At 39.2% G+C, this 13,246-nt stretch overlaps 1 protein-coding gene across 15 annotated transcripts in view; it reads right to left on the reverse strand.

Moving 5' to 3' along the window:
• The window catches only part of MECOM (MDS1 and EVI1 complex locus), a 543,555-nt gene that overhangs the window by 35,267 nt on the left and 495,042 nt on the right, over positions 1-13,246 (reverse strand). For 12 of the 15 annotated variants that reach the window (XM_045088076.1, XM_004756523.3, XM_045088070.1 and 9 more), the window contains 4 exons: positions 12,322-12,424; positions 8,357-8,573; positions 2,896-3,043; positions 1,471-1,627 (listed from right to left, as the gene is read on the reverse strand). In XM_045088076.1, coding sequence (XP_044944011.1) covers positions 1,471-1,627; positions 2,896-3,043; positions 8,357-8,573; positions 12,322-12,424 — 625 coding nt within the window. The remainder of the gene's footprint in view (positions 1-1,470; positions 1,628-2,895; positions 3,044-8,356; positions 8,574-12,321; positions 12,425-13,246) is intronic. The other 3 variants (XM_045088071.1, XM_045088073.1, XM_045088085.1) reach the window with 1 other exon arrangement.

Consider the following 13,246-nt stretch of genomic DNA (forward strand, 5'->3'; position numbering starts at 1 on the left):
TTTCTGAGAAATCAGAAAGAAATGAGTTATTTACGCCCATAACACTTTCAAATATATTTTTAAGGGCATTACGACCTAGAGTCAGAAATGCCTTTATGAGACAAGAAGTCTAAAATTTCTATTGTATACTTTATTTCCCGTGACTTTCAACAGAGCTTCCCCAAGGGAGACTAGAGCACCCTTTTGTTTATCAACTAGTCCTCTTCACTCCACCCAGGGAACAGAAGAACATAGGAGCAAAACAAGACTGTAGCATAAGCTAGAAAGGGAAACAAAACAGAACAAGACTCAAAAAATAAAAAACTCCCTTGATGCATGGAAGCACAAAAGAGGACTGTGCCAAGATAAAAAGGAGGAGGGTTAGTCTCTGGTATCTCCATGTTGGTACTAAAAAATATTTTTTGCCTATCAGGTCCTGTAGTAGTGTCTCATACATCTACTCAGAATTTTACATATTTATCAGAAATAAAACGTTTTATAAGGGTTCCCAAGTCAGAGGTTTTGCCATCCATGGAGTGTGCTTCAAAGAGTTCTATGCTCGTCTGGATCCAAAATCAGTCTTGACCTTTGTGGCACAACTCAGTGAGTCACTGTGTTTGTATGCCCCGCTGAGCAATGGATCAAAAGAAGTCCAAAGTCATTGCCCAGAGGAACCGAAAACAACTGATTTTCCTTATGAAACATTTCAGCACAATACAGGGAATAGGAGCGGGTGGACAGAAGAAGCAGCAAACGAGCACTGAGTTTTACTTTATGCGGAATGTGTTACTAAAAAGTACAGGGATGTTCCAAGTAGTTGGTTGGACTGGATGTCCCCTGAAAACACACTACCTGTAAATTTGCTTTACTGCGGTGGGTTATAGAAGCAGCATGTCCAGCATCAAAGTGAGAATGTTCTGCTTTTCAACTAACTGAGAACTACTGGCCGGCAGTCTGTGATTGGTAACAAGTGTAGATTAAGGGGTATTTTATTCCCTTTCCAACACACACACACACACACACACACACACACACACACTCACTCCCAGTCCTAAGCCTCCTTGCCAAGTGGGGTACTTCCAGCCCTTTCTGATCCAGAACAGGTTTTTATCACTTCACCTCCTTTAGTGGCATCTGCCATTGTCAGCGTGAGACAAATCTGGTTGTCTCTATTAAATCCTACAACCTGGAGAGGCTTCCCATCCATTATTTCATGACTTCTCCCTTCTCTGCTCATTATTGATTTCATCTAAAAGAAAACACCCCAGGAATTACAGGCAAAAAAACACAAAACAAACAAACAAACAAAACCAAAACCCCTGGATCTGGGTGTTACAAGAGTTTCTTGTAACAGAAAACAGCCTTACTGGACTGGACCATAAGGAGCTAATGCAGAGACCCTTCCACGGCCACGTGGCCACTCTCCTGATCACAGTGCCTTTCGGACGAGAGAAGGATGCAGGAAGGAGGGCTGGAGTGTGAAAAACTTACAGATAAAGGGCTTCACACTGCTGTGGATGTGCTTGTGTTGTTTGAGGCCCGATGAAGTGGCAAACGTTTTGCCACACTCCGGGCACGCGTGGGCCCGGGCACCAACATGCTGAGAGCGGATGTGCCGCTGAAGGTTGCTAGGGTCCGTGAAAACCTGCTAGGAAATGAGTACTGATTAATCAGGAAACTTAATTCAAGGACACAATAAAGAAGACCAGGAATGACTCAAGAAGGAATTTTATTTGTTTTGCTTTTTATTTGTTTTCCCCAAAGACCAAAAGAAAGTCATAATTCCAAAGCATGAGCTCCTCTAGGATAGGGACTGTAAATTATTCAGCTCTTTATCCTTAGCATGAAATGTCCATCAGTATCAGCTGAACAAAATAATTAATGGCATGATTAGACTGTGTTCAAGATCTTTTTGATCCCATTTAGAGTGATTAGAGTTGAACAATAAAATGCCAGCCAAGACATGATTAAAACTGGTGTGCTATTTCCATCCTCTAAACCAAGACACGCTGGGTACAAAATTGGGGGGGAGTTTTACTTAAGTATCTCAAATCTATTCAAGGAGCTCCCCCAGGAGTTAAAGCTAACAAATGTGTTTCAGCAAGTTACCATGAAGCTAACACTATTCCTTAAAACACTGTACTAAAAAAAAAAAAAAAAAGAAAGAAAGAAAAAGAAAAAGTCACCAATACTTCTGGGAGCAAAACATCTCTAAAGATAATTTCCCCTGATATGAAGAAAGATATTCAAATGATATGAAAAGTTTTTGGAAATAGAAATCAACTTTAATGACATGAGGACATCTTTTAGTTAATTGAGAACCGTGAAGATTAAATGATGTGAACCAATGTTCTCATATTTCAGAGTCAAGGTCAAGATGGAGTGCTTTCCTTGCACCCCTATGCTGTTCAGCAGTGGCCACTAAGGGACTATGCTTTCAATTAGAACCAAGTCATGATTTATGGTAGGGACTTGGGTGGAAAAATTTGCAAATGCAGGAGTCTCCTATTCTTTCTGAACAGGCATTCAGAAACTTTATGTGACTTCCTCACAAATTGCTATTAAAAGAAATCAGTAAATGTGCATTGGATAAAATTTGCGTTCTCCATAAGGCTATAAAACAACCCCACACTGGCAAGCCAGTAGCGGAACCAGGAATTTACCAAGGATGTCTGACACCTAGTTCTGGAACTCACCATTAAGCCTCACTTCCTCCCTTACAAAAATAAAAGGACACCCACTAAGTGTTTTTATACACTGTACTAATGCCTTTTAGCATACAACACTCAGTCTACTTTTCTCAAGATATTTATAGTTTCCCCTCTCAAGGCTTGTTTTTATATATCATAGCAAGTGATGGATTAAGAGAGAGCAGGATGACAGAGAGAGGCCAAGTAGTCTACAAATTCACTGTACCTTGGCACAGTTTTCACATTCATAGTGCTTTCCACTGTCATGTGACATCTGGTGGCGAATTAAATTGGACTTCCAGTTAAATGCCTTGGGACACTGATCACACTTGTATTCCCTCTCTTCAGTATGTGACAACATGTGTTTCTCCAGGCTGTTAAGAGAACAATTGATTTAATAAGACATGGTGACAAAGAACACATTCATAAACAGAATGTCATTTTATTAGTAATCCAACCGGCAATTAAAGAGAAAAGAAGGAAAAGTGGTGAGGTGAGGAAGATGAAGAAGAAACAGGCCTGCAACAGACAAAAGAAAATGTATTTCTCCTAGACTGTGTCTCTTACTAACACAGAGAAGTACCCCTGCTAGAAAATAAATTGGATACAGCTATCAGGGATTAGTTGCCAGTTCAAGGGCATGGTAAACGACTAGTCGTTTGTCCAGTTCTCGATTCACTACACCATTCTCAGGTCAACACATTTTGCTCATACCCACTCAATTCAAACACAAACACTCAAACAGAAGATCCTCAAAATTGCTTAAGAATGTGCAGGGCAGGGGCACCTGGGTGGCTCAGTGGGTTAAAGCCTCTGCCTTCGGCTCAGGTCATGATCCCGGGATCCTGGAATCGAGCTGTGCATCGGGCTCTCTGCTCTGCAAACAGCTTGTTTCCTCCTCTCTCTCTCTCTGCCTGCCTTTCTGCCTACTTATGATCTCTGTCTGTCAAATAAATAAATAAAATATTTAAAAAAAAAAAAAAGAACATGCAGGCAGGTATTCTATCTAAAGCCTATAACCTCTACATTCAAAAAGGTACTTTTTTCCCATATCGCTGTATAGGAAAGTAAGCTGTACGCTAACCATTCAACAAGCAATTTCCCAATATAACCCTGAGGTGATTGGATGATGATGAAGCAGATGAACCGATGAATGCATATGGATATACAAAGATACAAAAGGGTATATATATATAGTGCCTATGCACTAGGGAGGAAGGAAAAGTGTATAATATTATAAGTAGATGTACTATTAAAGGCCCACAAAAGAAAAGCAGTTAGAAGTTTCTCATAAGCATAATTTCTCTGATTTAAAGTTTAGGATATTTTTTGCTTCTCAAATATTCCCCTCTCTTCTAAAACTTGTATGTGAAATCCGCAGGAATGCAATGAAAAGGAAATATTATAGATAATGGATTGCTGTGATACTCAGATGTTTATAACATGTTTGTTAATTAAGTACAAACAGATAACACACTGGGATACTACCCCAAATAAGGTAACCAGAGTTCCTTGGAGAAATAGCCTGTTTCAAACTTGAAGCCCGAGATACACAAGATGGGCCCTGAACATCTTGTTACAGCAAACTGCAAGAAAGTTATAGATCATGTCAAAAGAATTAAGGTACCAACCTGAAAAGACACCCACTGACCAGATGTGAGGAAATTTAAGCATCAATAAAAATAGTAATTTCATCCTTTAACAAAAAAATATTCAAAATCACACAAACAAAGCCTCACTGGTGGAAGATGCTAGGAAGCCAAATCCTTATTCTGAAAACTAGTAAATAAATGGGGAAACTCACCCATGTGTCCTGCTTTTCCTATATGAACTGAACTTCAGGGTGAGCAAATAAACAATAAATTCTCTCTGCATAGAACTAATATAGAAAATAACGAAAGAATGATAGAAGTAGAAAACATTCATTTTATAGCACATAAACAATTAGTACACTTGGGCAATCCATAAATAAATACTCTGCCTCCTGAAGGAAATAAACCATAACATCAGTGAGGTATTCTTCCTAAAACAATGAACCTAAATCTGATCGAGGCTTGGGATATTTTACAGGAAGTAGAGAAGATGGAGAAAGATTTTTAACACCAAGGGCACATGATCCGTAGAATCCAGACTGGAGCGAATGCTACAGGAAAAAGCAGTTTCTTCTATAAATAAATTTTAATGAGGGAGGGAGGGAAATGAAATAAAGAGACTGACTGGAGGAACTTATAAATTAAAAGAGACATAAGAGATATGTCTACTAATTGCATTGGTGGACCTTAGCATGATCTTATTTCAAACAAAAAACTCTAAAAGTAATGAGATAAGTGGGAGAGTTTGAACACTGATTTTTTATTTTGTAATACCAAAGAATCATTATTTTTAAAGTGTGGTGTTGAAACTTGTATTTTAAAGAGTCCTTTTTTTTTTTTTTCTACAGATACATACTGAGCTATTTATGAATAAAATGACATAATGTCCAGGATTTGTTTCAATAATCTGAACGAGTGTAGCTGAGACAAGACTGGCCTTGTATGATAATTATCGAAACCGAGTCTATGGGGGTTTATTACACCGACCTCTCTAGTTTTGTGTATTTTGAAATTTTCCATAGTAAAAGGATATTTTAAAAAAACTACTAAGCATGTAAGCACTCTTTCTTTCCCAAGTTTTATTTTTCTGGGAGATGAATACTCTAAAATTCAAGGATCAAGTAAGATGCCTGTGTGCCTAGAATGTATCCAGTAGTCGTGTAGACTGTGTGCATGGCAGTGTGCATTAAAAAAAAGTGCCCTTTCTCATATTTGATAAATTAGAAATATCTTTCCCTATTTATTCTCTTCCTCAGCTTCCTCCCTACAGCCCTACTCAAAGTGGCACGTGAACTTACTTTTCCTGCCCCATGAGTCAGTTGACTTTGTAATGCTGTTCTATTTGAGCACAAATGGTGATATCTCTGTGAACAAAAGGTACCAGGAGAGTACAGGTGTGTGGAGTCACAAGAACAGCCCTATCTTTATCTACAATATGTAATCCTCTGTTTGTTACACAAGTTGAAATATTAAGAGAGTTAAGAGAGAGATACCATTGACTCCAGTTAACATTGAACTGAGTCAGGGACATCTTCTAATCACTGCATAGATTAATATTCTCCTTGTCATCCTCAGCTACCCAGGAAGGCATGCCACTCTATGACATACATTATATTCAAAGTGTGTGTGTCCAGTGGTAGAGACTGGCCCATACATGGATTCTTATTCCTGTGCCCTAAACTCCAATGATAGAGTTTCAAGAGTATACTACGCGGCATACGGGGGGAAAATAAATAGCAGTGCAAAGGGAGCTCTCCTTTCTTTGTTTCTTCTACTCCAGCATAAAATCTGTACTGTTCCATGGAATTATCAGCTATCAGTTCATCAGTGACAGAAAAAATAAAAAAGTGAATGGTTCTTATAGAAGACAATGTGCTTTTCTTTCACAAACATAGAAGCCATCCGGTCAGTTTTTAATGAGGCTTCTTTCTCTACTTTCCATAGAACTTCATCCTAATTTATAGATCTACTATAAAAGAACCTACTTTTCTGGGTTCTTTTAAACTTTTGCATATCAACCTTTGCTCCTCGCTGTTTTTTTTTTGTGGGGCAGGAGGGAAAGGAGTATTTTTTTTCCTCAACATTTTACAGAAAAATACAGAATAATTACCATGTCAAAAAAGGATTTCTCATTTGTTTAAAATATAAAGCAACAATATAGGATTCAAAAAAAGTGGAAAATATTCAGGGAATGTAGGTTCTGCACATGGCTAAATTATTTAACCAAAAACACCACTTAGATGGTCGACATCAGGTTGCATAGTGACATGCTAGATCCATCTGGCTGAGCTATCGAAAAGTAAGTTTTGAGGGTTCATCCAAAACCGGATAATTAGGTTTCCTTATTGTTTTCCACTGAATGTTTGACTGAAGGAACCAAACTGACAGTTGGTTTTGGCATTAAGTAGCGTTGACTCAGGCTCAATCCTACAACTAGTCAGAGTAAGAACCTCTCCCCACCTAAGTGTCGCCATACGCTTCTAGTGGGAAGTAGGAATTACATTTTAGTGTTTAGTGTTTAGTGTTTAACAATTTTTGTTCCATAATGCTGTCCGTTAGCTCTAATAACAAAATTGAAGGAAATATTCTTCATCTATGGCATCAGAGATACTGCTTTACATATAAATACTTTATCCACTGGTATTTATTACTTTTCATTTCATTTTTTAATTTGGTCACAGTTACATTGATAAGATATGCTATGACTTTATTTTTATTACAAATCTATGTTTTATCAAACATCTATAGTACATTTATTCTCTCCATGGATTTATATTAAGTAACAAAGATGACTTTCAAGGGTACTGGAAAAGCCTTTTCGTTCCCCTTTACTCTCTAAAAGCTAAATTAGGTCTGAACTTTCAAACCTAGAAATTCATTCTTTTGACTCAATCTCCTCAAGGAATGGGTTATACTTGATGCTTTTTAAGTTACTTATGCACTAAAATCAATGACTACTGTATGAAATCCTTTCTTATAAGAAGCCTAGCCAGAGAAGAGGATGCAGGGCAACCAAGAGAGGGAAAGAAAAGAGAAGGGAAGGGAAGGCACTAAGGAAAGAAAGGGAGCAAAATGGTCAAGGGCAATAGGTGGGGTGTCCGAGAGAAACCCTGAGTAATTCACACTCCTGAGTCCCACCATTCCCACCTAAATTCAACATTATGCTCATCTGAATTCTGATTCTAGGTTCCAAGGATCGTTTCTGGATTTAAAAGCAGAGAAATCAATGTAGTTATTAAAACCGTTTGTGGGCTGAGGCAAAAAACCACTAGGGAGAAACAAACAGAAAATCTATGAGCTGGTTATATACATCCCTGATCTGAAAGGCTGTTCTGTAGCAAATCACCAATATAGTTTTCCAAGGGTATGTTCCAGAGTTGCTGTTTTCTCTAATAGTATTTTTTCAAAAGTTCTTTAAAAAAGTTCAAAAGCCTACCAAGATTAATATATTGCTGATTTGTGATTTTTACTTTGTTAAATATAAGGATTAGAGAATCATTTCATTTAGATCAAGTTTCTTTTTTTCCCTTTTAGGAAACAGGACATTTTCTTCATTGGGAATGATTTTCTTACTCTTTTATATATGTGCAGTTTAGATAAATAGTTGAAATGAAATCCACAGGTGACACACATCTATCAAAAGATCATCCTTCTTTCATTAAGTCTATATCAGAACCAATCTTTTTTTTTTTTTAATCATCTAGATGTTTCTAGAGGCAGCTTTACTGTTTGGCATATGATGACTTTAATTGGCATCAGTGTTGTTCCAGCGTTCTTGATTCTCCAAGTCATATTTTATGCTGCAACGTTAAGCTTTCAGTTACCAATAACACTGTGTAAACAAACATAAACACATTATTTTCTGTCTAGCATCAAAATAACTATTTCCAACTCCATTTAAGTGTTTTACAGATAAGAATTTCCAGTGAAAACTGATTTCTGAAACATGTTACTAACACACTTCGTCAGGCTCATCGCAGTTCCCAATTTCCCATCTGTATACATTCTGAAAATTCAGCCTACCGACTGTACAACAACAACACTTGACGGCAGAGTAAATAAACATGTTCCCTAGTGCAACAAGCCACTTCTAACCTTTGCAAATCGGGGAAGACTTGGTCACATTCCTTACACTCCTGGATTGCATGTATGTCTTGGAGATCATTTTCACTTTCGAGTTTTTGTTGAAAGTCTTCTTCCACCATTGAAAATGCTGAGTGAGGGGTACTGCAGGGGAACTTCTGGTGATCTGCCAGTTCAGCCTTGGACTCAAAGAGCTGGTCACAGTCCTCACAGCGATATTGCTGTTCTTCTGTGAAAATAATTCAGATATTACGAGGCCTGGGCCGATCAGGAAGTGTCAACCACAAACCAGCAGTTAGTTCTTATTGAATTATGGAAGATGTATGAGAAATGATTTAGTTGTCATTTCCACCACTTCCACTTTAATCTGAATTAAAAATAATACCTGTAGAGAAGCCAGGACACAACCTAGCAGGATAATGTGGTTCCTTTGGCTACAGCAGAGCTTCCTTACCAGAGAATACGGCTTAAACCCTTCCAGGAGTTAGTATTCACAGGACATTAGAAGTAATAATAACCACTGACTGTGCATCATCTATTTCCTCAACCCCATTCATGGATTGCTGATACTTCTCAAAACCTGATCATGAGAAATTATATGTTGGATTTTTATCCTGTTCTCATGTGAGTCTACTAAAGCTCAGAGGAGTTTAGTAAGCAGTCAGGGATTACAGATTCAAAGGGTTGTGCCAGGATAAGAATCCATCTGTGTCTCATACCCTTCTCACTGTGCCATGTTACAGCGGGACACTGAGTCCCGCTCTGAGTCCCGCTTATACCTGGTTAATAGCAGTAAATGTGGGATTTTTCATTACATTCCTCATTACCACGTAATAGGACACAGGATGTTTTCAGTATCCTGCGAGGCTAATTTACATTACCCTAGGGTCAGCGCTAATTGGCAGGACCCTGTTAAAGAGCAAACATATCATGAATTTGCACTCTGAATCAGTAAGATAAATAAATGGTCGTAGCGGGAACTAGTGATAACAAGGTTATAAAGTGTCAGGCTAGTGATGGTATTGTTCCTATTCTTTCCCTCTGAATTGCTTTTAGCCCACTCGTGAGGCCATACTATGCACACATCACACCGACACAATCACAGAGGTATTGAAACAGCTCACAATCATGCAAAGATACCCAGGGCAACATGATCCATAATCCCTGTTTTATAGACCTACAGCCAGGACCTATAGCCAGTGGTTCACTGACTGAATGTTTTTGTGGGAATATTTTAGTCACCAACAAATGCTAGCCATTCTGCTAGGGAATGACTATATAACAAACTCAAGGGGATACACATGTGAACATATAGAGTGTGATATATTTTATGACAGATGCATGCACAGAGCCTAAGGGAGCCCAGAGGAACGTGTCTAATCCATCTAATCTGAGGGAGAGAGGTTCAGAAAAGGCTTTGTAAGGAGCAAGCATCAGCCAGGTGGAAGTGTGATGAGGGAGGACGTTGCAGGCAGTGGAAACAGCCTAGACCAATGGTAAAGGAAAGGAAGAGCATGGCAGCTCGTGGAAAGGCAAAGCTATAGGGGAAAAAAGGGCAGGTTGATAGGGTGCATGTAGGGGAGCAATGGGAAGTGACGTAAGAGAGGGTAGCAGGTCGCTAGGGGCTTCGGGGGCTCGTGCTAAGAAGGGAACAGAAAGCCAGTGAAAGTCAGATAGCCTAGCTGTAGCATGGGAAGTTAAGTAGAAGTCAAATGGGACACGACTGCTGTAACCCACACACAATACTGGTTCATTTAAACTAAACCAGTAACAGGGGGCCCAGGATGGTAAAGAAACCAGTATGTAGATTTAATATGTGTGACAACTTTGGACTGTGGAGGGTTAAGGAAAGGGGGTATTCTAAAGTAAATCACCTCAGCTCGAAAGTCAGGTTTCTCGATGACATTTTTCAGGCAATGGAAACATTTCCTTATAATCTGTCACCCTATTCACATATTTCAGATCTACATTTAGGGTGTGCCTGGGTGGCTCAGTTGGTTAAGCATCCAAGTCTTGATTTTGGCTCAGGTCCTAATCTCAGGGTCATGATGAGATTGAGTCCTGTGCTGGGCGTGAATCTTGTTTAGGATTCTCTCTCTCCCCCCCGCCCGCCCCCTCTCCCCAAGCCCTGCTCGCTCTTGCTCTCTCTCTCTTTAAAACAAAAAACAAAAAACATAAAACAAACAAATAAAAAAACTACATTTAGGATCTTGCCAGCAGTCTGAACACAAACGAAACTTCCAGGCCACAGAATGGATGGATGGAAAAGGCCAGGTTTTCGAAGCAGCAAGGCCTCGGTTTGAAAGCTAACCGAGTCATGTGGTCTTGACCAATATACCTAGCTTTAGGTAAACTCAGTTCTTCTATGTGTATAATAGAAATGACTCCTCTTCTATAGTTTTGATCTATGTATAAGACCAAATGAGATAATAAATGGAGAGCATATATCTGGTATACACTAGGTGTGTGATGCATGTTCTATTTTCTCTTTCCTAAGCAATGTGAAATTGTAGTAGTATAAAACACAAATCACCACTTAAGCATCATAAATATTACATATAACATATATGGTGTATATATATATGGATACGGATATGACACAATAAAAACAAAAAACAACTTTTGGGTTCAAGAGTGTTGTAAAGGCAGGTCACTCATGAATGGGAGCCCTGAAAGAAGAACAGCCATTTCTATTTAGTTTTTTTAGGATATTTATATTGTTAAACATTTATATTTAGAATTTAGAATATTTCAAATATTTACATATCTAGAACATTTAGAATATTTTTATATACCTAGAACATTTATATTTGTAAAACAATTGTTTGAAAACCTTTTTAGACCTAACATTCACCAATGAAAGTTGTCTTGCACTAGAGAAAGCCCAGATTACAGTTCTTATCCTATATGCCCCCTCAGCTCTCACACTCCTGGTTGGACCAGACTCCCTATTCAGGCTGAAACTCTACCAGGCCCATTGAGAACACTGGGTTTCTAAGAAGAAAATAATTTCCAAAAGGTTCCCAAAAATATAACTGCTATAATCTACCACAAGGCAGAATGCAGCCCAGCCAAGGGAAAAAATGTTCAAGTAAAGAGCCAGCCAAGACTGGTAGCTTCCTTCGGAGGAGTTCCAGAAGCAGAGACTGAGGTTTTCCTGTCGGGAATGCCAGAAGGATGGGAGGTGGCTCGATCCCCACCTGTCAGCTAAGTTGGGGTGAGTAACCCTTCCCAGTCGTCCTTCCAACTACAAAACACTCTAAAGTCACCACTAGATTATCTTAAACCAAACTGTGTTATATTAGGAGACAGAAATAAGAAAGAGAAAGAAAAGAGTACTCCATTTTTATCCCAATGGTACAAATCAATATGGGCAGAATTTTCTCTTTATTGGTCCTATACGTATACAACTAGTAATTATAATTGTTTTGATCCCCACTTCATTTGATTTAGAATAGTTCTCTGGCAAATACAAATTTCTCTGGGTGTGAAATTTCCTCATGTGTACTTTTCTCCCAATCCCCAGCCCCCAACCCTCTCCCATATGGTCATGCTGGCTAGGATTTTACTCTCATTGACACACTTTTCCCAGTAACAGAACATTAGATGAAAAGACACAGCCACTAGATTTATGAAAATCCAAACTGAGTTCCCTGAAATGACTTCTGTTCAGTGAAAGAATTCTTCCCATAGTCTAAGACATTGACAAAAAATTTAACCATGCGTTTCTCAGTCGAAATAGTCAAAATTCCTTTGGCCTCCACTTTAGGGAAGACCTCTGCTGACTTAAGCTTCTCAGTAACATTAGCCAGATGTCAAGCCAAGAAAAGAGCCAGTTGCAAGAGAAAGAGTTTGTTAAAGCTGACACTGAAGAGCCAGGAAAACCGATGCATGCCACATGCCGTGGACTCATGGGGATGCTTGATCCCACGCAACCAAATGAGGGCAATGAGGACGGTGGCATGAGCAGTACTAACCGTGGATGTCCGGCGCCATAGTCTCATGGGGATAGTCCTCACTCTTCATGAACAGCAGGAGCTCCTCTCCTGGTGCAATGTCTGCGACTACTCTATAAAATATCTTCAGAAGACCAGAAATGGAGGCGGTGGGAAGAGAGAAAGAAGCGAATGTTAAGAAAGGACAAGATATTCACTCATACCTGTACATTGTCTCAGACCTTAACAAACATGTTTCTTTTTATTTTTATCAGAAGAAGTGCGACTTCCTGTTTTGTGTCCTGAAAATTAGGCTTCTGATGACAACTGGAAAGCTGTGATTCTCATGCCAGTTCACAAATCTCTTCCAAATCCTGCTTTATCAATCAAACTGTCTTCATACAAGGCTTTCTGTATCACATATACCTTGTGGAATATTTGGTGAAGGACTTTCCCTTCTCTGAATTCCTCACTCTAGTGAACCCCCCAGGGATTCACAGAGCTGAATGTGTCTGGCATTACCCAGCAGCAGCCTTGCAAAGGGTGGCAAGGGCACAACGGCCTCCCTTAACATGTTCTCAAGAGCAGCCACCTTCTCAACAAGGTGTTTTTAAGGCAGTAGATTGAAAGGACATGACATTAAGAGCTGAGCCGTAGCGAACATAGTCAAAGGAAAATCTTTTGTTTTTAAAAAGCTTAATCCCCCTCTCACTAATCATTAGTACTCCCAGATCCAGGACTTGCCCTCACACTCCAGCTCCTGACTCCCATTCTCTGAAAGTAGGCAGTATGCCTTTAATTCATTCATTCATCAGGGTGGCAGGGTAAAGTACTTATTCCCCTGCCTTCTAGCAAAATTCTGAGGAAACAAAAAATTTAATAGGTCTGTTAATGACTAACTAAAAAGCTGTCAGGCAAATGTGGACCCATAATTTCTGAGAGCTGCCTACCTTTCCCCTCACCAGCT

Source organism: Mustela putorius, unplaced genomic scaffold, assembly GCF_011764305.1.
Source record: "Mustela putorius furo isolate JIRA1106 unplaced genomic scaffold, ASM1176430v1.1 tig00003834_pilon_pilon_pilon, whole genome shotgun sequence".
Taxonomy (NCBI): domain Eukaryota; kingdom Metazoa; phylum Chordata; class Mammalia; order Carnivora; family Mustelidae; genus Mustela; species Mustela putorius.